Source organism: Apteryx mantelli, chromosome 25 (assembly GCF_036417845.1).
Source record: "Apteryx mantelli isolate bAptMan1 chromosome 25, bAptMan1.hap1, whole genome shotgun sequence".
Taxonomy (NCBI): Eukaryota; Metazoa; Chordata; class Aves; order Apterygiformes; family Apterygidae; genus Apteryx; species Apteryx mantelli.
This window is the reverse complement of record NC_090002.1, coordinates 7,479,030-7,502,539: the sequence shown is the minus strand read 5'-3', so window position 1 is coordinate 7,502,539 and position 23,510 is coordinate 7,479,030. Positions and strand designations below refer to the sequence as shown.

The window sequence follows — 23,510 nt, the reverse complement described above, 5'->3', positions numbered from 1 at the left end:
ATTATAGCAAATATTTTAATGCCTTTCTAGTGAGCACAGCCGGGGGCACTCCACCAGGAAAACGGATACTGCAGAAACAGTCAGGGTCAAAAAGATAAGCACAGAAAGACCCTGATGCAGAAAGAGGCTGGAAAGTTTGTAACTCTTAGGTTAAAAATGGACAGGAACGTGAGGGACATGATAAATGATAAATTATGGCTGGTCCCACTAAGCCTCTGCAGCTGCAAAGAAAAAGGAAATAAGCTGTCCTGTCACTGGGCTTGGACAGGACATGGAGTAACAAGCTTAAGCTGAAGCAAGGGATAGACATTGAGGAAAAATCTTTCTGAAGGTAAAGATTAAGGTAGGAATCAGTGATATGCAGAGGCAATATTGGAGGTTTTTAAAAACAGATTAGACAAATGTCTATCAGGAATGCCTTTGTTACAGTGGGGCAGACGGGCTGCTCTCAAGATCTCTCAGAAACCCCCCCCCGTTGCCCTTGGGCTCTCACATAGCAGGTGTCACCAGGCAGGATGCAGGTGGGACTGGCTCTGCCCTGGTTTGGTGATCCCCATGCCACAGAGACAGTCACAGAGCAGTGTCAGTTGTGACCCCCCAGCCCTCTCTGCAGCAGGAAAACCAGGCAAGGCCCCCAAGGGCAGGAGAGCTCAGCCTGTTTAGGGTTATGTTACTGCTAGTCCCATTTGCCCAGATCCAGGCTAGAAGGGCTCTGTCTGCATTTGGAGAGGAGGCATCCTACCTCCAAGGTCCCCCTAGCAGGCCAAACTGCTTTAGGAGCATAGGGGTGCTGGAATAGGGCGAGTTTGGCTTAGACAGAGCCAGTCACAGTTTCAAGCCTTACACAGTCCCTGGAGTAAGAAGAATAGACAGAGCTGAACCACACGGTCCACACTGGGACTTTCCCCCTCTTTTGCAAAAGTCATAAAGATTTGGGATGGGAGAGGGGCACCTGCTTCCCTCCCTCCCCAAAAGTCATGTTTAAGCATCAGTCATGAACAGGACAAGGTCAAGTCACTTGCCAAAGAAACCATCCACAGAAGGGGCAGCGTGCTATGCCCTGCTGTCTATGCAGCTTGGACACTGCAGCCCTGAGCTTAAACAGCGCATGCCTGGATCATCCAGCCCAGCCGAGTTCAAAAGGCAAAGAGCTGATGGAGGGATTGGATGTAATTCCAGTGCCTCCTGCTGACAGCGAGGGAGGCCAACTGGTCCTGCCTGGACTGCTCTTTTGCCCGTGCACAAGTCTGCTGGAGGGAAGCACCCAGCAGAACCAGAGGGAAGATGTGTTGCCTGTACTGGCTGTTAGTCACTCCACAGCTTTTTAGTGTTTGAAGACCTGCTGGTGCTTCTTAGGCCTGCTGGCATGCAGCCTTTGAACTTGCAGGAGGGCTGAGGAGCAGGCAATGCAGCCCCAGTACCTGCGTTAGCCATGGGAGAGCTGCAGGTCTCCAGGTTCAGGTTGTGGAAAACCTGCCTGCCAGCGTTGCCAGATATTACCATCGACTCGGATGACAGGTAGTCAATGTGTTTCTTTCGAAAGGGGCAGGGTTGTTGGTTAAGTATTTGGGCTCAGGAGCAGAGGGAAGGTGAAGGCAACCCCCCCACAGGTTTTCTAATGATGGTTTGCCCCTCCGGTGACTTGCAAACAAGAATTGCAGCAACCAAGGCTGCAAACCCTCTTCAAATGTAGGCACAGTCTGGGCTAGTGCCATCAGCAAACGCATCAGCTCTGCACCTGCCCCAAGGAGTGCTCTTGAGAACAGCACAGAGTGGACAAGACACACACATGCACACACATATACACACACATACAGAAGCATTATCATAACCCATTCATTCCTCCAGTCTCTATGCCAGAGGAACCTGTTCTCCTGTCTCAGTGCTGCATGCTAGGAGTGTCACAATGATGCTCTTTTCTCAGCAGCTAAGTGAGGCATAAAACAGATGACAAAGTCAAACCTCCCCCCTTGCTGCCTCTCTCCGTAGCTCCTGGTGGTGCTTCCATGAATGGTAGAGACCCTGCGCCCTGTGGTGGAAGGGTCATAGGTCCAAGCTGCTCTCTCTCTCGGAGGTTCCTTGAATCCTCCCCTCTTGGGAGACGTCGTTATTGCAGAGCAGAGATTTGAGAGAGAGCTTGGCCAGACCCCCCAGCCTCTGTCCCTGCGTCAGGGCCTGAAGAAGCGTCGTACCACTAAATGCCCCACCATGACCAGGGCCACCACCGCCAGCATATACTTCATGTAAACATTGTCCAGATCGAGTGCAGCCACCTGACAGGAAACAGAGAGTTATCAGAAGATCCATTAAACGCACCTGCACTCTGCCTGGGCCAGGTTTCTGCTCTGCTCACATCAGCGTAATCCCACCAACCCCAGCATTATCGTAGTCCTTGGCCTGTACTTTTCACCAGGTGGCTCCCCTTGCCCCTGAATTTCCCTGGGACAGCCTGTGCCCCAGCTCACTCACCCATCCTCCCTGCTGGGCGATCCACTGGGCAATGCGGTTCCGGAGCATGAACTCCGCAACGTAGCGGGCAATCCGGCGGAGGAAACCTGTTATGCCATGCTGATAGACGTGGATGGCCATGCGGTAGCCAAAGCCCAGCAGTGCAATCACCCGGCCCCAGTTAATGCCACTCTCGAACAAGCTGAAACAAAGATGATGGTCTGCTTAAGTAACACATCTGGAAAGAAAACCTTGCCGTAGCTGGCTTGGACCTCCATCGGCCGTCCATCCCTACATTGCCCAGGCTGCTGGCTCTGGGGCAGTGCTGGCTGCAAAGCAGGGCCTGGGATGCTGCACTGGCCCTTGAGGTGCACCTCAGCCACACCGACAAAGTAGTGATTTTGTGGCTAAGCAACAAATGGTCATGAATAACCAGGCCGTGCTTTCAGAGCAGAACAAGCATAGTCTCAGTCACAACCACTGTTTGCCTCAGTTAGGTGGGTTAGAGCTATCCTAGGAAAAAGGAAATCTCCAAATGTTGTCTATACAGCTACTATCACCAAATAACTAGAATGGAAGCTTTGGGGTGGCTTTTGTGGTCCTGCCACCCTCCCATCCATCCTGCTTTTCCATCAGATCCCTGCCTGAATCTGCAAGGCACATCAGCTGCCTGTGGAGTAGCTCCTGAGCTACCCATGTTTTCATGGACAAGGGTATTATAACAAGTTAAGCAGGAATCGGCGCCAGTTTAAGCCATCAGGCCATGGACTACAGCATGTTCATAGCTGCTACACGTGTAACCAGGAGCAGGAACTAAAATCCACCTGTCCCAAAGCATCCCTGGCTTGTGCAATCATACCCAGAGGTTAGGAAGTTTAAATATAGGGCCCAAGTGTGTAGAACAGGATTTTCCCTTTTCCAACATAGACAAAGCCCTCCAGGGCCAAAACCTGATCTTGCTTTGGACTGATGCTTCCATGGGCCAAGGGGCCTCCCAAATGAGCCTTGCTGATACCTATTGCTCTGGATCCAGGTTTGGGTTGCTATGGGCACAAACTGCATCACTAGGTGCTGGTCTTGCACAGATTTAGCTAGACAAATTTTTGAAATTTTTTCCCCCCCTGTTTTCCAGTAAGGCAAGCAAGAAGAAGAAAAAAAAAGAAAGACTAGACTCAGGCCCTATGTTTTAATCTGGTGCCTTATCACAGCTGTTCCTGTCTGCAAAGCTGAAGGGAACTGTCCTCTGTGCAGAGCCTATGCGTGGAGCTGTCATCAAAGTACATGTTGCACAGGGGGAGGGAAGTTAAAGCCTGGGGAAGGAACAACAACGAAACAGGTGGCACAAAGAGAGGGACAGAGGTTAATTTACCTGTTTGCGGTGCGTTAACCGCCTCAGGGTGGCAAAGCGGTGAAAACAGCGCAGCATGGCTTCCCAAGGACAGGGGAGCAGGAAAAGGACAGAAGAGAGGCAGTTAGACAACATACACCGAGCAGAGTGTGCACGGGGACGGGTCTGCGTCAGAGCCAGGCATGCTCAGAGGAGCAGCGAGGGCTCGGGCCCAGGGTGCCACGCTGGGAACCCAGAGACCCAGGTTTCTCTCCTAGCACTGCCAGAGGTTTTCTTCATGACCCTGGGCAAACCATTTAATGTTCACAGTCTCTCAGTTTCCCTACAGACAAAACGCAGAGATGGAGGCGAGAATTAAACCCCCCGGAGCACAGTTTGACCTTCCAGAGCCACCTCGATGGAACCGGTGTGAACCTGCTCAAGACACAGATCCAAGCCTATGCCTCGCACGATCAGGGCAAAAACTTCTCTCTTTGCCTTCACCCTGTAGCTGTGCTTTGAGTGAGAAAGCTGGGCAGGCATCACCCACGCTAGACAGCTGCAGGCTCTGCGTGATACTGCATCCTGAGTTAGTCTGATCCTGTTCTCAGCGGACAGTGCCAAGGAGAGCGAGTACCTGCCCCACCTCCCTGCAGCCACCTTTGCTTTGTGCCTCTGGAAAGCCTGAACCATCAGGAATTCCTAGCTAGTAAGCAAGCGCCAGTGGGAATGGCAGCAGGTCTGTCTTCGTCCAAGACTGGTTTTATCCCTGAAGGACAACTGGGACTCTCGCTTGGCTACTGATGTGCAAAGTCATATTTTCCAGCCATGTCCCCCAAACTTTCTGACCCCAATCAGCTTGTGCAAGGACTGCTGCTGTGCAGCCAAGACGATTTCCATGTGAAGACTGTCCAAACAGTGTGCAGCAGCAGGAGCAAGAGCAGACAGGCAGAAAACAACTGGTGAACTTTGAAGCTTGACTGAAGGGCAGGGGATGAAGCTTGAATTGACCAGCAGAGTCCGAGTGCTGGGGCAGAGCTTGGAGGGCAGTTGCTCTAGGTTGGTGGCAAGGTTTTAAACAGACTAGCTGGACACTTTGCTTTATGTATTGCCCACAGTCTCACCTTTCCTTCTGGCTTCCTACAGGAGAAGGTGTCCTGCCCGCACCAGGGGAGCTGGCAGCCTTACCTGGAGGCTATCCTGGTGAAGTACTCGTAGGCGTTTTCCTTGGTGGGCTGCAAGGATTTCAGCATGCAGCGAAACTCCGCGTCGTACCGCTCATTAATGTCGTCGCCGATGATGGCCAGGCGTCTTCCCACCAGGCTCCCCGTGCTGCCAAGAGAGGAGACGGCATAAGAGAGCAAGGCCGGTAAGCAGGATGGAGTGACGGGTCCATTACAGAGCCTGGCTCGGGATGGGGTTTAGGGATGTGCAGTAGAGTGAGTATCAGGGTTTTACCTGCTTGGCTCCTGCTGAATCTCCGCAATCTCTGGGTCCATGGGCACTTCCTCCCCTCTCTCTTCTCTCTCCTGTTGGTAGCGGTGGAAGGCATAGCTCCGAAACACCTCCTCGGTCTGCTCAGCCACCTGGTCTTCTGAGAGACAGACAAGGGGCAAAGTCCAGTGAGCAGCTCGTCTCCCCACCCCTTCCCCAGGTCGGAGGGAGACCATTCCTTCATTTCCAGCCTAAATTTGTGCTGTTTATACTAACATTGGCCCTCTGCTTAACCAGCTCTTAACTCCCTGTGTATCCTTGGTGGTCCTCCTCTCCCTTTGCTGCCTTCCTTCTGCAGGCTAACGAGGCAAGCTAATTTAGTGCAAGCTCCCCCTACCCAGCATCCTCGCAGCCAGACTCTGCACCTGCTCTTAGACTTCCCCACGCTCTGCAGGGCAACGGGACCCCTCCCATCCCCACAGATTTCACACACCCTTCCCCAGAGAGATCTGCATCCTTCCCCTCGCTGTGCAACCCCACGTCTTGCCCCCCGGCCCCTCTCTCCCCACGTGAACGCCCAAAGAGTGCTCACGTTTCAGGCAGTTGCGGCTCTCATCAGCTGGCAAGACCCTTCTGCCAGGGCTCAGCTGCAAAACTTGGTGGCATTTTGGAAGTCACCAGGACATGTGAGAACTGCAGCTAAGACTACCAGTATTTCTCCCCTTGCAGTTGCAGAGCAATGCTTGGGGATCATAGCTCTAAACATTTGAACAGCAGAAGGTAAAACAAACAGAATCCAACATAAATTGGCTTCAAACTGAGCTTTTTGAGAGCTATTCTTGATTTTTAGGGGCAAAGGCCTACATTTTGGATCCATTTTTGGCAAGACACAGTCCTAGGACTGTCATAAAACAAACCAGATGTTCAAATGCTTGCACTTGGCAGCTCTTTTCATGTGACACCACCTCTTGGTAAGGGAACACCTCAGCACAAACATTTTCAGATCCAAACAAACTGGAGGCAAGGCTCAATCCAGTGCAGCCCATCATTCCCCAGCAGACAATGCAGGGTTGTTTCCTACGGGATAATTCCTAACAATCTGCTCTTCTTTTTAAATATCTCCCATGATCGTGCCCCTGTGAGTCCCACAGGGAATTTTTGCAAGGTATCAGCAATGATGTGGCAAGTAGAAGTAACACTGGTCATTTTAAGATATCTTGCCGATTCGATTACACGCTGTCAGTCTCACATACACCCATCAGCCTGGCAGCAGCAATGACAGGGCTGGGTCTGTGACTTCTGCATGGCCCGTGGCTGGGACAGAAAGGAGGCGAGCTTTTGAAGTAAACTGTGAGCCCCAGAGAGGTGACTCTCCATCCGGCTCCTTGAAAGCACATAAACAGCCAGGTGATGAGGAAGGACAGAATATCTGCTCCTCCTCCAACACAGCCGTCCGTCGCCGCTCTGCGTGAGCGGACACCCAAATCCCCTGCTTTGATAACAAATACCTGTGGAAGCAATAAGCCCCTGGCAGGGCGCAGCACGCGGGGGTAGGAGGCTGCAGCCGGGGCAGGGGCCGAGCTGGGGCTGTTGTGGGTGAGGCTGGGGTTGTTTCTGGGCACCGCGGCTTCCTCCCCTCGCTCTCATAAACAACCGAGGCTTGGCACGCCAGGTATTCAGGGTTCAGCGGGGGAACGCGCCCGTGCAGCAATGTAACCCGGCTCTGACAGCGCGCGAAAACAGACCTGGCTCCGCGCACAAGCAGGAAGTGAGTCAGAAGGAACCAGCATCTGGCGTCAACAAACCTGTGACTGTCTGGAAACCACGCGCGGAGGGCACAAGGGCAAACGCCGCAGCACGGACGAGCAGGCAGCGTTCCCCCTGTGCCCACACCGCTATGTGCTGCAACAGGGAAGGGAAAGGCCCAGCTAGGTGTTTCAGTCCCCTACATACCATGGTGATGGACACCTTATCATGCTTATTACATAGGTCCTGGGGAAAGTACTTAGGCTGTCATGCGACTTCTTTGATTAGAGGTCACAGTTACTGCAGGCCTAGGGAGTGCAGCCTGGCTCGAGGAGCAACCTGGCCTAGAGCCCAGGCTCCCAACCGGTCGGCAGCCCAGCTACGTCACCTCGCAGGAGTCGAGGAATCAGTTCTGGGACTGGGAAATTAATGCAGTTTTTCCTGGTTTCTTATCCATGATGCAAAAGTCATAGAAGACAGAAATAGCATGGACATATGAGAGCCCTGCCCTCTGACAGGGTATCCCCATACAGGCTGGAGACCTCATGTTTCACAGACATTAAACAGGGTGCAAAGCACTGGGCCCAGGTCCCTTAAATAAACTAGCTACTCACGGGAATGTCGGAAGAGCAGGGCCCTGCAGACCCCGTGCCTTGGGCGATCATCCTGCAAGATGTGCTGGTAACGTGGCTATGGCTTGAAAACACACGGCGAGTCCCTGACCCCAGGCACCCGTTACTGCAGTACAGCCTAGTCAGAGTTCAGGCCTCGTCCAGAAATGTTTTTGGTACAGAAATAGTGATTGCTTCAGAAATACGCTGTACTGAAATCACTCCACCACTATAAAGATATCTGCAGATCTCTGCCAGCATTGCTCTCTAACAGCGATGCAGCTTATTTCAGCAAGCCCAACTAAAGCCCCTTTCCCAGCATCCCAGTATATCCACCCCCCAGCACCGACAGCCCCAGCCAGCCCGACCCTGCAGCTGCGAACTGCATTTCCAGCTCAGAGATGCTCCTGCCCGAGCTGCGTCCCAGAGCAGGGACGTGCGGATCTGGCCTAGCACAGATACAGCTGTCCTGTAAAACCCCGTAAACCCCTGCAAGTATCCAAAACGTGCCATGCCAGTCACAGCAGAATTTTTCCGGGATAGCCACATCTACGTGACCCATATATGACTCCAGGGACATGGCCTGGCCCCACATGGGCTGCAGGAGGGGACCTGTCGTGCGGAGAGTCAGATTACACAGAGTTCGGGTTGTGTAAATAAAGGTGAAGGGAAATGACAAGCCCTGCTCGCTGTGTTTTCAGGGGATTGGTTTTTTGTTTTGCAGGAACAGGTTTATTTGGCGGTAAACAAATCCCACCTTATGGAGGAGCCGGACGCGGCGCCTGCGAGCGCTCCAGCGCTCCACCGAGAGCCAGAAAACGAAACCGACTGACTCACAGTTTCAGTGAGAGGCAGCAAGTAAACAAACTACAGGAACAAAAGAGGAAACGAGTACAAAAAAATTCCTGTTTTTGATAACCCCGGGTGTTACTTTTAGTAACACAAGGACGGAAGAATATACATCTCTTTCCCCCAAATGCTAACCTATCCATGAACCTACTGGTACCATCTCAGTGTCTCTCCTGCTCAAAGAAAGAGGCTCTGGATCAAGATTTGCCTTGTGGATCCCAGTGCCCACAGCGGAGTGGGGGAAAGTGGTTTGGAGCTCTGCTGGGATCTTTGCGCTGTGTGGGATCCTGGGGGCTGCATTAAGGTGCTCACAGGCTGCTCGGCACTGCAGCACGGGATGAAACACCCGCCCGGCAAGGGAGAACCTGCTCCGTTCCCCACCGCACTCTCGGCATCTGGACCACACCTACTCCCAACAGCAGTGTCTTGCCTGGATTCACACCATCAATAACCTTGCATGTTTGAGACCGGTCAAGGCCTGGGTAACATCTGCATTTCTGTGCAAGATCCTTTATTTCTCACTGCTCCTGTCTCTCAGGGAGCAGCTGCACTATGGTAGAAACTGGCAGGCCTCAGCAGAGATATCCATCAGACCTTGTTACAACTAAATTAAATAGCCCTGCTGTAGACTGTAATAATGACAGATGTAACCTGGCAGCATCCCTTTGGAGCTCAGGAGATAGGCAATAACTACACTAAGAGGTGCATCTGTTTGCACAGAGGTTGATATCCAGCCTGGAAGCAGCAACTGGCAGCCCGCAAGGTGCCAAGGCAGCACTTGTGCACTCACAGATCCACCAGCTCCAAGGGGGACAGGCCGCCAGAGAATCCCGACACGCCAGGACGCCAGCAGAGGTGCTCTTGACTTCACACAGGTTTAAGCACGATTTGAGCCAGGCCAGAAGTTTGAGACAACCTCGCTTCTAATACCTTTATTTCCTGTGTCTTGAGATCTTAAACATCTTGGCAGTTGTTTAAGATCTGCCTTTCAACCTGTATCCAAAGGGAGAAGACAGCTCAGGGGATCAGGAATGGTCTCTGGAGCTTTCTGCCTCTAGGGGAAGCTCAGCTTCACCTCATGCTAGTTGCAATTCAAGCGTGGGACGAGCAGCGGCTGCGTGACTGGATTTGGGTTCGCTTCCAATGGGCCAGGCTGTGAAAACCATCGCCTGCCATTAGCAATGCCGTCCAGGACCAAAGGCTGATCAACTTGATGCTGCCTCATGCTGGCATAATCCTGCCCAGCTTGCACCCCATCAGAGCTTCTAGACAGGTAAATGAAAAACTGCCTTCCCTGGAGGCACCTGCACAGCACAAAGCCCTTCCTCCTATTCTGCTCTTTGGAGAAAATACCTTTCCCACCCAAAAGAGGAGTGAGCTTCTCCCAGCAGAGCTATTAGGCAAATGCCCTTGGTTTTAAGATGGAACTTCATCAATTGATAAGGGAGATTTCTGGTCCAGATCCTACTTTAATTCTCATGTTCCTACACGCTGTTTTCTTGTGTATGTTTCCCCTCCAGTTACAGGTGTGGGCACAGGTCCCTGACTGTCAAGGGACTTCTTTAGAAAAGTCTGATTTTCTCTATTACTCCTCTGCTACCAGCAAGTCACCGCAGTGCTCAGTGCCAGAGAAAACACAAGCTGTTCAATGGCATCCCAGCAACACACCCAGAGCTACAGACTTGCAGTAGGGACTGGGGGCTGCAGCATGGTTTTGCTCTGGTACTTCGCTGCCCCAGTGCTTGCTTAGCCACCAGCCTGCAAAGGGAAGCTGGCCCCAGCGCTCAAGGGGATGCCCACAGATGGGTGGCATCCCAGCTCTGGCAATGTGCCTCCCCCTGCTCCACCAGGTCTTTCAGAAAAGATGCCCTTGGAGCATCCTTCGCTGGCCAGGATAAAGGAGCCATAAGGCAGTTCCACAGCAGGGTTATTCCCCAGCACAGCCTTAAGGATGACTATTTTTTTCCTGTAAATCACATGCAGCCATATCTATGGGAGATGCAGTTCAATGGGGAAGTCCAATGCTGTATGCCTATTTGCGCTGGGGATAGGAAATGCAAAGGCATCAGACAAGAGAAGAGCATGTTCGAGTATTTTTGGTTGCTCTACAGAATCTGCGAGAGTCTAGACTTAAACAGGCAGGTCATATTTTTTCTACTCATTTCACAGGTGGTCTTGGAGATGAAGACATGGAGCCACTCAAGATGTGTGACCAACATCCCTTAACAACTATTTATAAGTTCATGACTTCACTTCACATGCAACATCAAGGCCAGAGCTGAAGATAAACAACTAAGGAGCAAGCCTTAATCCTCACTAGGTATGTTACGTGAGTATTAAACACACAGACAAATGAGAAAGCCCAGATAACCTGAGGAAGAAAACAGCTGCCACTTTAACACTGCAAACTGGGAGTTGGGATGGCTGGGTTTCCATGCACAACTCCGACACGCTCGACATCCTTGTAGAGAGTTGCATCAAATCTCTCCCAATTTCCCTAGCAGTAAAAATGGATATAGCAATACTTACACCTTTCTTAACAAAGTGCTTTAGGATTCCAGCTAGCATGGTCCACACAGGAGCTAAGTATGACCACACAAACAATATTCTCATCACTGGTATATCAAAAGAAAAAGGGAAAAATGAGAGGGAGAGAACAAAGAGAAGACTATGAGGATTTTCCAGCCCAGAGCTGGGTCTAGTTCTGTCCAATGGCCCTGACACTCATTAACATTTTAACAAGTTCCCACAGGTCAGCTGAGCCGCAGTTACTGTCTTGGTGCACACTTTTAGTGTGAAGCAAATGCAAAGTCATTTGGACTAGCCTCTGTTCATGCATGGGAACTGAGCTGCATTCGGCATGGCCTGCAAGTGTGAGGACTGCCACGGGAGCTCAGCTGCGGCCCGCAGATCTGAACCTCGGTGCACTTATACATACCATTCCCATAGCTTTGTGTGTACCCTGGCAATGTGTCTGAACAGGGAAGCACTACCACCCCCATTTTACAGATGAGAATTGAAGTAGGGGAAGGTTAATGAGTTACTTTTCCGAAGCATGAACCCTGTTTCCTGAGCTCTGTTAAGCACTGTTGGTGCTGGGCCTCCCACCCCTCCTTCTGCAATGTTCGCTCCCCTTTGCATGACTGTCCATGAGCTAAGTTGCTCCTCCTCTTCATCACATACTGCCAGGAATATGAAGCTTCTGCCTTTGTCTATAATGTTCTAAAAACAGAAGAAGTGCAAATTGCCACCCAGCCTAGGCAGGAACAGCAGCATCTTGTTCATGCCCTACGTAACAGCTGGCAGAACAAGGGCTCAGAACAACACTTGAATGAATCCTTGAGTAGCAGATAAATCTCTTCACTCTCTCCCGCATCCAAAGATAAACAAACAAAGAAATAGAGCCCTAAATGAAAACCTGGTTCAGTATCTGTTGATGAAAGCTCTCTTCCACCCAGTAATCCTATAGCACATGTTGGTGGAAGCTGCACATTTCTGCTTCCACTGGAGTCCATGTGGTTTCTGTCCTAAGAGGTGCATAGAGATCCCACCTCCAAGTTCCAGGCAGACTCCCTTGAATTTTGAGAAGCAGAGGGATGCCAGTGCTGCCAGTAAGTGTTTGCAAACGTGCAGGAAGTGTGACCGTGCAATGGTGTGGTTAGAGTTTAGGGCCTGATCCTCTCACTGTTTTTCACATCAGCATCTCATCGGCCTCAACAGGAAATCAGCATACGTAAACAACTGCTCTAATTTATTTATTTTCATGCCTTATAGACTTTGGTAAGGGAGGGATGTGTTTTTTCCTCTGATGTATTCATGCAGGATCCAGCACAAATGGTACTCCTAGGTGGAGAGGAGCGCAGGCAATACTACAGCACAAGTAACATAATCAGGCCAATAAAACAGCTCTGAGCTGTATCTGAACTCAAATGCATAAACAGTTAGGTATAGCTTCTAATCTCCAGTATTGACAGAGCTGCAGTGACTCAGCCTTATTTACAAGTCCACCTGCAAAACAGGTTAAGAAGTCACCCATGCTTAAAAGCTCTCTGTGCAGTGGCATTTTATCATTTTAGGATGAAATGGGAGTTGAGGTTTTTCCCAGGTTTCTTTCGGCCCTGTTCCCAGTTTCGCCCACTACTGGGAAATGCAATTACACAGTCTGCTGGGCTCTGCACACATGGGAAACAGAAGGTAATGCTTCTTGCTGTTCTTGATCCATAACTTTTCATTGCTGCTATGCCAAGACACACTGGAGACCTGAGTTTATCCAGCAGCTGATGCAGCAAGACTGAAACCAACTGTCTGAGACCAGGCATTGCTCAGCAAGGCATGTTCTTCTGCATGTTTTAAACATCACATACCTTTGGTTATCTTGTGCTCATGGAAGGGAAAGTAAATGATGCCAAGCACCTGTTCTACATCAGGCAACCAGCTGGGGCAATGCACCTCACGCCCAAACCTCTGCTCCCTTCTGCACCCGCCCCCATGCCTGCCTCAGCCTGTCCACACAGAGAGTTGCCAGCATCCCCCAGTCTTTGACAGCTCCCTGCACACTCTTCTCTCCATGCCTTTCAAGTCCCCTTTGCTGCCCACAGCACTAATCCAGTGCTGACCTGTTATCCCAGTCTTGCAAAAGGCCCTGGAGGTATGAAAAAAAGTGTTCTTTTCAAAGAAACATAGCAGGAAAAAAGGGAATCAGCTGAAAATGGTTCCTCCCCCAGCCCCAAATATCACAGCAAACTTTTTACCTGAATTGACCTCTTGTGACAGCCTGCGCCCATCACCATCCCAGCGTACACGGGCGCCTGGTGGGTCACCGTCGTTCCCTGAGGCCATTGCAGAGAGATGCTTTGGAGTAACAGCTTTACCTGGAGTGGTGAGAGACAGTATAAGTGAACCAGGTTATGACCAGTCAGCAGCAACACAGGAGGAAAGAACTGGAGACTTGAAGCCTCTTGCTCCTTCATGCACCTCTCAGGCCAGCACTAGGAAGCCCCTTTGGCCAAGGCGAGGGCTCAGAGGAGAAACGCTGCCTGCTTTTATTTCTGCAAGTGCCCTGGCTCCTCCCTTCCCTGCACACTCTCTCCCTGATTCCTGGCCAAACCAAGTTCCTTGGCTAGATTTCTCCTCTCTTCCGGACCCTTCTCAGTAAGATCTTTGCAGCCATTAATATGCCAGAAAATATGCCCACTCCTTACCCCACTTCATCATCTCCCCACCCTCACGGGAAACCCGCCAGCCTTCCTCCAGCCTGCTCAGCAAGTCCCATGGGGACTGCGTTGGCTCTCACCCAGCCCATACAACAGCATCATCTGCAGCAGCTTCATGCTGGGGTGAAAGCAAAATCGTAACACAAAAGGCTCCGAGATCCCCAGCTGCACCCGGAAGGCTCTCCTGGATGGCAGCACTTCCGCAGAGCTGTCCAGGAGCTGTGCCATGGGGTTCCGCAGCTCCACAAAATGCAGCTCCCCCAAACTGCAGTCACGACACTTCAGAGCATGGCAAGCACAGACCAACCCGTGACCGCGCTGAGCTGCTCAGCTCCCTCGTGTCGCTCCCAGGGACAGTGCTGTCTCTTTGCAAGCACCTCCTACTCGTTTTCCACAACTTCTATGAGTTCTCTATTTTTCTACATCCAGAAGCTCTAATTTCCCCTGTTCTTCATGTCTTCTGAGCTCCACTCAGAATAAGAAAATTAAATGAGAGCCAAATACAGAGTTCCAACCGCCCCCAGACTTCAGAGGCATCCTAAATCCAGACCTGCGTTTTAGGCCTCTGCAAATTTCTCACTGCATTCCTCAGCTTCTTTATCCCTCTGCTAGTCACACTGACATCATCCCCTGCTTTTTGCAGGGAAGGAAGCGAGGCCACACGGTAAACGTCAGGGTTAGATAGAGATCACCGCAGTTCCTAGCCTTTTGTTTAACATGCCAGTACACGCTCCTGGGTCAGACTTTCTAAGAGGCTAAACTGGCAGGTCTTCTATGGTGCTATTCTGATTTGTACCACCTTTAAATTCATGAAGACACACTGATACCCAAAAGTTTAAATCATATCCTAGGCAAAAAAGCAGTAATGACCTGGTTAATGACCTGAAATAACCACCTACATCAAGATTAGGAGCACAGCACGTGGTGCAAGCTTACAATCCCACACTGAAGCTTATTCAGAAAAAAAAGAAAACAAACATATTGAGACCATAAACAGCTGTGTGAAGTACAGTCTCCAGTCAAGGTGGGGCTGGGGGGCTAGAAATGCAAAATTTGTCAGGATGGCTTAGGAAACCACCATTTATTTGCATATCTGCATTCACAAAGTCTGAGCCCTAGTAACAAACAGATGGAGGTGCTGTTCTTTCCTACAGGCCTCCCAGGACAGGACTTCCCTTTTCCTCCCCACCATCAAACATCTCCATCCCCAAGGACACCAAGGAAAAGCTGCAAACAGGATGAGGATCGGCAGTCGGGGTTGAGAATAAAGCTGGAAGGAGAACTGGCTCCCACTTGCCCAGATCAGCAGAGACCCAGCCTCCAGATCGGCTCCTCTCCTTGCTAGTAGTCTCTGCTCTGGACCGCGGTGGAGACAGCTCAGTGAGTATTTGGACCGGATGCACATGCCCCCGTCCCCTCCTCCACAGAGGAAATCCTTTCTCACTTCCTCCGCTAGCATCTCCAGCCCCAGGCCCTCCTAGAGTGCTCAGCAAGGCTAAACTTGCAGTCCGTCTTTCACATGAAGGCCTCAGTGCATTGCAAGAGGAAGCAAGAACAGGCATAGGGCAGGTCTCTGAATATAGCGGGTAACCAAAGTGGTACGAATTCCCACCCTACCTCATGCTGCTACACTGCAGTAAGACTGCACTTAGCCTCGTGTAGGATGTGGACTCTTCCAGCCAAAGAACTGAACTGCCTCTGGAGCTTTTACAGTTCCATCTGTACATGCAGCTGACTCCGTTTAACATCAGCCCCCTGCCCCGATGCAGCCCTCAGCCATGAATAACAGGGAGTCTTTCTGATGTGGCTCTGGCTGCTGGATCTGAGGGAGGTCTGGTGAGCACAGGCCCTCAGGAGTCCAGTTCCTGAGAAGCAGCTGACTCGTGATTCTTCACGCTTACCGTCGGCCAAACCCTTAGGAAGTGAGTGTGGCAGGCTGCGTCTGCTGCCATCGTTTAAGAGGAACTTTCATTTTCAGTTTCCTTCTCGATTTAGTTTCTTGCAGCGCTCTCTTCCCTTGCAACATGGGACGCTTGGGCCCTCTCGCACATAGCACACATCCCAGGCCTGGCAGCTTCGTCCCAGGCAACTGGGCACACTCCCAGCCCACGGCCCGTTCCCAGTGACAACGGGCCGAGTTCTGACTGCACCTCCCTGCTGCCCCAGGACCCCAAAACTCCTGCTTTTGCAAGCCTAATGAACTCCCAAGACAGGATTGCTTCCAGTTTCTGCCGGGGGTCAAAGCCCATTCACGGCAGTATCGAGAGCACTGCTGCCCCCGTTCCTCCTGCTTCACAGCCCAATGCCCTTTTGATTTGCCCTATTCCCCCTTTGCTACCAGAATATCATGGCAGGAGAGAGCTGGGAGGCATTAAGGAGGGGTGTGAAGGAGGATGGGACGCCCATATACTTAAAAACAGCACAAGGCTGCAGAAAGTAAAGTCTCGCCAGGGCTTGAGACAGGGCTAAAGAGAGGGGTTGTGGGAAGCTGCAGGCCCCCAGTATCATACTGGGTTACTAGGAGTAGTGTCTAACTTTCAGCAGATGCTAAAAGATTCATCTCCACCCTGACTTTTCACAGCTGCAGGACATAAAGGGTTAAAAGCAGCAGGCAGAACTTCAGATGTGGATTTAGCAACACCTCCGAGATGGCACAGGAGTCTTATCTTTATTAACGAGCACATGCCATGCAAAGAATCAGCCTTCCTGGAGCCTTTCAGCCGTCCCTTGTCCCTCGTAAAAAGGACCTTTGCCTCACTGTTTTTTTGTTTCACCCTCATTCCCTTCGCTTAAATGTCTCTGGCACGTTTCCTGTGTGTCCCCATGATATACCCCTCACTTCACCTCCCCCAGCTTTTCTCCAAAGGAAAGTGCCCGAGCCCTGGGCACAGGGGGGACGGGTGGGACTGGCCCAGGAAGGGAGGTGGATTTGCAAGCTGCAGGAGGGGAGAGGATCTGCAGAAACAAGCAGGAGCAGCCCCAACCCCTGTGAATAAGCCTGGCTCTTCTGACAGGGCTCTGAAGTCACCCGTCAACATGTTACAAAGATCCGGTACCAGGAAATGCACAGAGCATCCCCTGGGAAAGGCGGTTTGGGCCTGGCCTCAGGCCCGTGCACCAGAGCACGGGGGCGACTCCTACACGGGATGCAAAGCAAGTGGACACAGGACCAGAGGGCCACCTGCCCTGGCATGTCTGGCATCTAGCCCTCTCTGAGGCAGAGATCCCATGGGATCCCTGGGCCCCGCTGCCATCCCCGTGTGGACAGTGCAGAATTGGCCCTGCTCTTCCCAGCCTGGACTAGAAGAGCAAGCAAGTGAGTTTGCTCAGTTTTGTATTTACCCACATCCACCGGGGTGGGTAAGCCACCAGGGTCAAGCCAGCCCGCAAGCCCAGGGGAACTCGCACCTCGCAGCCAGGGTCCCACCACAGCCTGCGCGCTCACGACCCAGCGGGCCCCAGCGCTGCTGGGCGGGAAACTGCGCGGACAAGTCTCTGCAAAGTGACACGTGCGATGCCCGTGTCCGAGATCCCAGCCCAGAGCGGGGCGAGACAGACCTCACCAGGGTCCTCAGCGAGGCGCAGCTTTTCCCACTGGCAATTCAAACCATCTTGTCCGCCCTGAACCCCTGAGCCCTACGTGTTTGCGTGGGGGTGCCAGCTGGGGCACGACCTCCCAAGGGGAAAAAAAAAAAAACACCTGGAGAATATATTTTTAAAAGAGGCAACATTCCCTCTTTGGGGCAACAACCAGCTCAGAGTGAGACCTGTCGGCCTCGGCCCAGCAGCCAGCTATTGCGAACAACTCAGCGCCGCTCGGCAAGGTTCCCCTGCGTGTTTTAACCTTGTGCACGCGTGCAGCACCCCAGGCGGTGCAGGATGCGGCCCTGCGGCTCTGCCCTCCCCTCCTGCCCTGCCTGCGCTGCCCCGGAGCCCGCTGGCACCCCGGGGGCTCCCGGCAGCCACGGCCCGGGGAAAGGGCGTCCCGGGGGGTCCCCGCTACTCACCGCGTCCCGGCGGGGACCAGGCGGGCCGGGGCGTCCCGGGGCGCTAGTGCATCCCTCCGGGGAGCTGCTCCATCCCCGCTGCCTCCTTCCTGCCTCCTCCCCGGAGCGCAGCGGCGCGGGGGAAGGAAGCGAACACGGGGAGGAGGAGGAAAAGAAGAAGAAGAAAAAAAAAAAAAAAACTAGAAACCCAACCCCAGACCATAGATGCAAACGCGGACCCGGGCAGGGCTCAGCTCCCTCTAGAGGCACCTTCCCCGGCCGGAGCGTGGGAAAGGGGCTGCGGCGCGGGGCTCCCGCTTCGTGCAGCGCCGTGCACCGCGGGGGGGGGGGGGCCGCCCCAGCGCTGGGGGCCCGGCGGAGAGGGCTGAGCGAAAGAGGCTGCTTGGGGGGATTAGAGGGGAATTGGGGTGAGGCCGGGGGCAGAGCCCAGCTGCGGGATGCCGTGCAACGCAGGAGGCCTCGCTGGGCGCGGGGTCTGGGGCTGCCCCGCCGTGCTGAGCGATGCCAAGGTGCATCACGGCGCCCTGCGCGCCGCGACACCCCCGGAGCCTTTGGCTCCTCTGGGGATTCCCCAGTGATTTTATGGCCTTTCTGTCACTGCAAACCTCTGGGATTATCTCCTGAGCTCGTACCTTTCACATCCCTGCGGCTTCTTAACACGACTGGTTTGCACTCTGCTGAGTTTCCCCAGCAGGTAAGGCCGGGAGGCCTGTTAGTCTTTAGACCATTTCTGGTCGCTGTTAGGAAATTTCTGAGTTGCTGTGCCAGAAAAAAAGTGTTTCTGGCAGCAGAGACAGTTCACACCAACTGACCTAGGAATTTCGAAATCCACTGAGATGTGCTTAGGAAAAAAACAAGAGGATTTTTTGCAAGAAAGGAAGTGATTCACCTTGGAGAAATGGCAGGAAGATAGCATTACTGGAAGTGGTTGTTCAGCGGAGTAAGCTGGTCCCAGCCGCTTTTTCTTCCCCTTGCAGCTTGGGAGACTGCTGGGAACTTTGCTGTCTGAGCTGAAAAAGTCAGGGAGGTTTGGGGCCAGTATAAATGCCTGACTCCTAATTGTCTAATTACCTGTCTGTCCAACGGTAGGAGCACTGTTTGTCTTCTGGGACAACATGCCCTGTGAGCAGATGTTCCCTGCCCCAGAAAGCTGTACAGAAGGATTTCTGAATCCCTGACTTAGTCAGCTGAGTTTCAGTAGAGAAAATGGGCCCCTGGCTGCAGTGGGTCCAGCTCTGGCTCCAGAGCTGCCCTCTCCCATTGCACCTTCTCCTTGCGATTTCTGAGGTTGGGAACTTTGACTTAAGTGGTTCATTAGTGGCTGTGTCTGGTTCTTTCCCAGAAGTCCCAAATCCTGCCTGCCAGCAGCGAGGGAAGCTCACAGGCCAGCCCCAGAGCTGTGAGCCCCAGGAGGATGCACTGGGCTGCCGGGGGGCAGAGCCAGGGGGAGGCAGATCCTGGGGAAACCAGCCTGGAAGGCTCCCTTGGGAGCAGCACGAGCAGATGCTGCCTGACACCGGACACCAGTGACATGCTCACGGAGAAGCTCCTTGTCCTAGGAGGCCTCGAGGTCCTAGCAAACAGCCTTAGGTCTGCGCTGAACCTTGGGGTGATTTCTGTCTGTGAATTTAGCAATGGTAGTTGCTTGTCTCTGCCCAGGTGGCATCTGGGTCCGACTGTCTCTGTCGCTGCATTATCTCTGTGCTCCTGTTGCTTTGTGCTGGTGGTGGCTGTTCTTGTGCAGAGCTGCTGGCGTGACAGCAGTAAGGTCAAGTTTTAGGGTAAATACTAGCATGGACACAGCAGGACATGCCGACTGTTCCATTATGAAGCCTGTGCTTCTCGCAGCTGCATTACGCCCATGTCCCTGAGTTCACAGCAACGCCCTGACGGTACCCACCATTTCAGCTTTAGCATTCATCATTAGCATTACCTCATTAGAAAACAATGTTAGTGAGAACTTCTGCAAAAGGAGATCTCATCTAAAAACCTTCATCTTCTTTGCAGTCCTGCAAACCACTTCCCTTCTACCTCAAGCACGTTGCATAACACCTCTGTGGCTTGCCTGTAGAAGTGAGCTGGGAACGTGCTATTGGGTGAGCATCAGATATATGGTGTTCGTAGCTGCTTCTAATCACATTTAGCAGCAAAAACCATGGAAAATAACCATGCAGAAGGCTTGGACAACTCCACAGTGCCCACAGCAAATAAAACAAAGAGCTTGTGCAGCTCCGCTTCGGGGGCTGAGCTCTGTAGGTGGGCAGCTGGGACTCAAACTGCAGGAGTCTTTTTACGTTGGTACTGCCATGCATTTGCAAATGGCTATTGGGGGTGTTAAAGAGAGGGGGAGATATCAGCGATAACAGGAAATTAGTTTGAAAGCTCTAGCTCTGTTATGGGAACGGCCAATGTGAACATCGAGAAATAATGGCGGCAACTAAATATGTAGATCATTTGATAGGTGGTCTAAATCCTGTGTGGCTCTGCTGGTGCGGAGACAGCCTGGTTTGCTATTGCGGTGTTTTTAGGGTGTCAAGGCAATAGGGAAGAAATTCCCAGCTGGCTCTACCACACTGGCTTTTTGATCACTGACGCTAGTGAGAAACGTTGCCGGCTTGCACAGGCAGCCGCCTTTGGCTGGTGTAAATAATGAGACGTACACTTGCAGTCGCAGAGAAAGATCCTCTGATTTCAGAATTGACATGGCATTTTAGGATGTGGTTTCACAAATTGCTCAATGCAGTCTAAATCTGTGCTGCTGCTAGAACGGGCGCTGCAGCCGGCTGCGCGTTCGCACCCCCCGCTCTGTGCCAGCAAGGGACTGCCTTGGAAGTACACTTTTTGCGGGGAGAAGGGGTGAGGTCTGTGTTTTGCGGGAGCTGTGCCTTGCGCTGGCCGACCAGGTGGCCTCCCAGGCGCTGGCGACGGCAGAGGAAAAGAAACGGGAGGATGCAGCTGTGGGGTGGGAGAATCTCTCGGTTTCGACCAGTCATGATGACAAGACAGTGTTAGATGCATTTGGGGAGAAAAAAGCCTTCCTCCAGCCAGCAGCTTGTGGGGTAGCTGAGCCAAGGATGAACGGGCACTAGCAGAGCCAGCGTAGCCAGCCAGAAGAAATTCCTAGTGTAGAGGCAAAAATGAACTTTTACCAGCGCGCCTCCGTGAGCGATACGTTACATCAGCAAAAGCAGCTTTATACGGGTGTTACCGCAGCTGTAACACGGCTTTGTCAGGCACAGGAACACTGCAGAAAAATCATGCCCTTAACTGAGATTGCTGTCCTAGGAAAACACTCCTTGAAAATGTGCCGTAATGGCCTGGTGACAGGGGTGGCAGGGAGTCCCTCCGAAACAGGTCACTGAGTTTGCTGCCGTTGCTGTTTCTGCCGTTGCTGTCGTGTATGTATCGCATTGCAATGGCAAACGCAGACGCCGATTTTAAAAGCCGTTTGCTCCACCGCCGCCTGCAGAAGAAGTAATATTTTAGCTTTCTCTCTTTGGCCGTAATTGTGCATTGCTTGTGGGGTTCTCCCGCATTTTCACGAGCCTCCCCCCTTCCTCCCACCCTCTCTCGCCGTTACAGAAGTTCAGGGCCAGGCTGAGCCGTGGTGGAGGGTGGCGATGCCGCAGGAATGAGTCACGGCGGGCAGAGGGAGGCTTCGGCTTTCGGGGCCCCTCTTCCCCCCCGGGGCCCCGGGCTGCGCGTGTTCGGCCCCCGGCTCTGGGTTCCAAGCGGTTTGGGGCCGTTCGATTCGAATCCGGTTCCGAGCCGTTGAGCCGCCGACCGTCCCTGCAGCCCCGCTCCCAGCGCTGGCGCGGATGGATGCCCCGAGGGCCGCCCCGGCTCCCAACCGGCCCTCCCTGCTCCAGCTCCTCGGGAGACTCTTTGGGCTCCGGCGAAGCACACGGGGGGCACAGGAGCCCGCAGCACGGGGGAAAGAGCTGGGTGGCCTGTGGGGCCAAGGCCACAACAGCCCCCCGGCTCCCACTGTGGCCGTGCCGGAGCGGGTCCTGCCTGGCAGCGGGGAGCTTGCAGGCCAGCGGCACCCGTGCTGTGAGCCCCGGGAAGGTGCCGTGGGGCAGAGCGTGGAGGAGGCGCTGGGGGAGCTGCAGGAGATCAGCCTGGAGGTCTCCCTCGGGAGCGGCACGAGCCGAGGCTGCCCGACGCCGAGCACCAGCGACATGGAGCTGGATGCGGCCGGGGACGTGGCGGACGCTCCTGCGAGCAGCCCGGCCCCGTCGCGGCAGCACGTGGGCAGCAGGGTGGCCGGCAAGGAGGGGAAGGTCGTGCCAGAAGCTCTCGGTGACGCGGTTCTGGAGTCGTAAGTCTGGGCAGTGACGTGGGGCCGAGGGCCTGGCTCACTTCAGTGCCCCTTCGGGGGGCCGCATCCTGCTAGGGAGGGATGCCCTGGAGGGATGGGGCAAAGCCCCCTCGGCTGTGTCGGCCTCGTCAGATCCCAAGCAGCAGCGGCAGATCCCCAGGTTGCTCTGTATGGACTGTGGCCCCCCGCAGAAATCTGAGTTATGGCCCTTTGCAGCCCTTGGCCTCTCTAGGCTGCTGACAAGGGACGCGACCAGATCCAGCTCTGTTAGCGTTGCTAATAGAGGGTCAGAAATTGCAGTGCTGGTCCTGCTGGCCTTCATTCAGTCAGGCCTAACTGTGCTTTGGTCCAGGGCTGGGCTCCTCCAAGGTCCAGGTGCTGCTGATGAAGTTACCTGCATTGCAACCCCCCCCGCCAATGTTTCCTGTGGGCTTTGATGCTGAAAAGGAGAGAGAGCAGCTCCTGAAAGGTGAGAGATGGCTCAGAGGGGAAGGAGATCCCTCCTCGTCCCTGTGGGCTTGAGAGCTGCCAGGGTGGCTGGTTGCTGGGAGAGGTCTTGAGGGATGACTGGTGGCCCTTCTCCCAGCCTCTATGCTGGTTTTTGGGTAGGAGCCTTGGGGCTGGTGCTGCACACTGTTTGCTGGATAAATGTTGGCATCAAAGCCATGTGTTGGAGAAGAGCAACCAGGGTGATTGCCCAGGGAGTCAGGTCATTGGGGAGAGGACCCCAGGGCCAAGGCAGAGAGCAGTGAAAATTGCCCAGGATGTGGGAGGGATGGGACACTTTAGCCTGTTGTCCTCCTGAATTTAATGCCAGGCCTGCCTGGCAATGAGTCTGTTTGCTTTGCTGGAGGTATGGTAGCAGGGGATCTGGACCTGGCCCAGTGTCCTCTTTCAGACACTCCAGCTGGGGCACTTTTCATGGCTTTCTTTGTCAAGGACAGTATGAAGGAACAGAGGTGACAGCTCTAGGGAGTCATAGTTTTCTTTGGGCTTGTTTTAAACAACAGATCAGGGTGCAGAATCCCCTAAAGCAGAGCTGTCTCTATGGAACAGGCTCATCACCATGAACAGACATCGACGGACTTCAGATAAGGTTGGTGAAAGGACATGGAGCGTGGGGCTAAGGTAGTGATCAGCTGCTGGGAAGCACCTACATGCCAGCAGATCTAAGTGCCTCAGGCTTTAGAAAAGGCCCACCACCGTGGTCCCTTCTGGCTGAGCAGCAAATGACCTCAGGACACAGTGGGGTACTGATGGCCAGCGCGTGGTGTTGGGGTGCTGGCTGAGCTGGGATGCATGGGGGTAAAAAAGTAGTGGCAAGAGCCAGGCCTTTGGGATTCCCTTCCTGGTCTTGTTACAGACCCCGCTGCGACTGTGTTTGTTTAACATGGGTAACTGGTCACCCAGCAGCACTGGAGCAATCTGTGTGTGCAGTTACCTTGCTGTCTCTAGCAATCCCATTGCAATAGTTCCTGGATGGTCCAAAGCAGAACGAAAGGTGATCCCACTGACTTGGTCTTCATCTAAGACCTTAGGGTCGGAACGGGGTGT

At 53.2% G+C, this 23,510-nt stretch overlaps 1 protein-coding gene across 2 annotated transcripts; it reads right to left on the bottom strand.

Annotated features, from left to right (window-relative positions):
- Window positions 1-471: 471 nt before the first annotated feature.
- On the bottom strand, window positions 472-17,750 carry BAK1 (BCL2 antagonist/killer 1). Of its 2 annotated transcripts, none has more exons than XM_067310755.1 (6): window positions 17,636-17,750; window positions 13,167-13,286; window positions 5,234-5,369; window positions 4,964-5,107; window positions 2,470-2,650; window positions 472-2,273 (listed from the first exon to the last, which is right to left on the bottom strand). In XM_067310755.1, the coding sequence occupies exons 2-6, from the start codon at window positions 13,252-13,254 to the stop codon at window positions 2,169-2,171; spliced, it is 654 nt and encodes a 217-aa protein (XP_067166856.1). In that variant the 5' UTR covers window positions 13,255-13,286; window positions 17,636-17,750; the 3' UTR covers window positions 472-2,168. The 2 variants fall into 2 exon arrangements, with proteins under 2 accessions (XP_067166856.1, XP_067166857.1); XM_067310756.1 differs by having other exon boundaries at window positions 5,234-5,366.
- Between the last annotated feature and the right edge of the window lie 5,760 nt (window positions 17,751-23,510).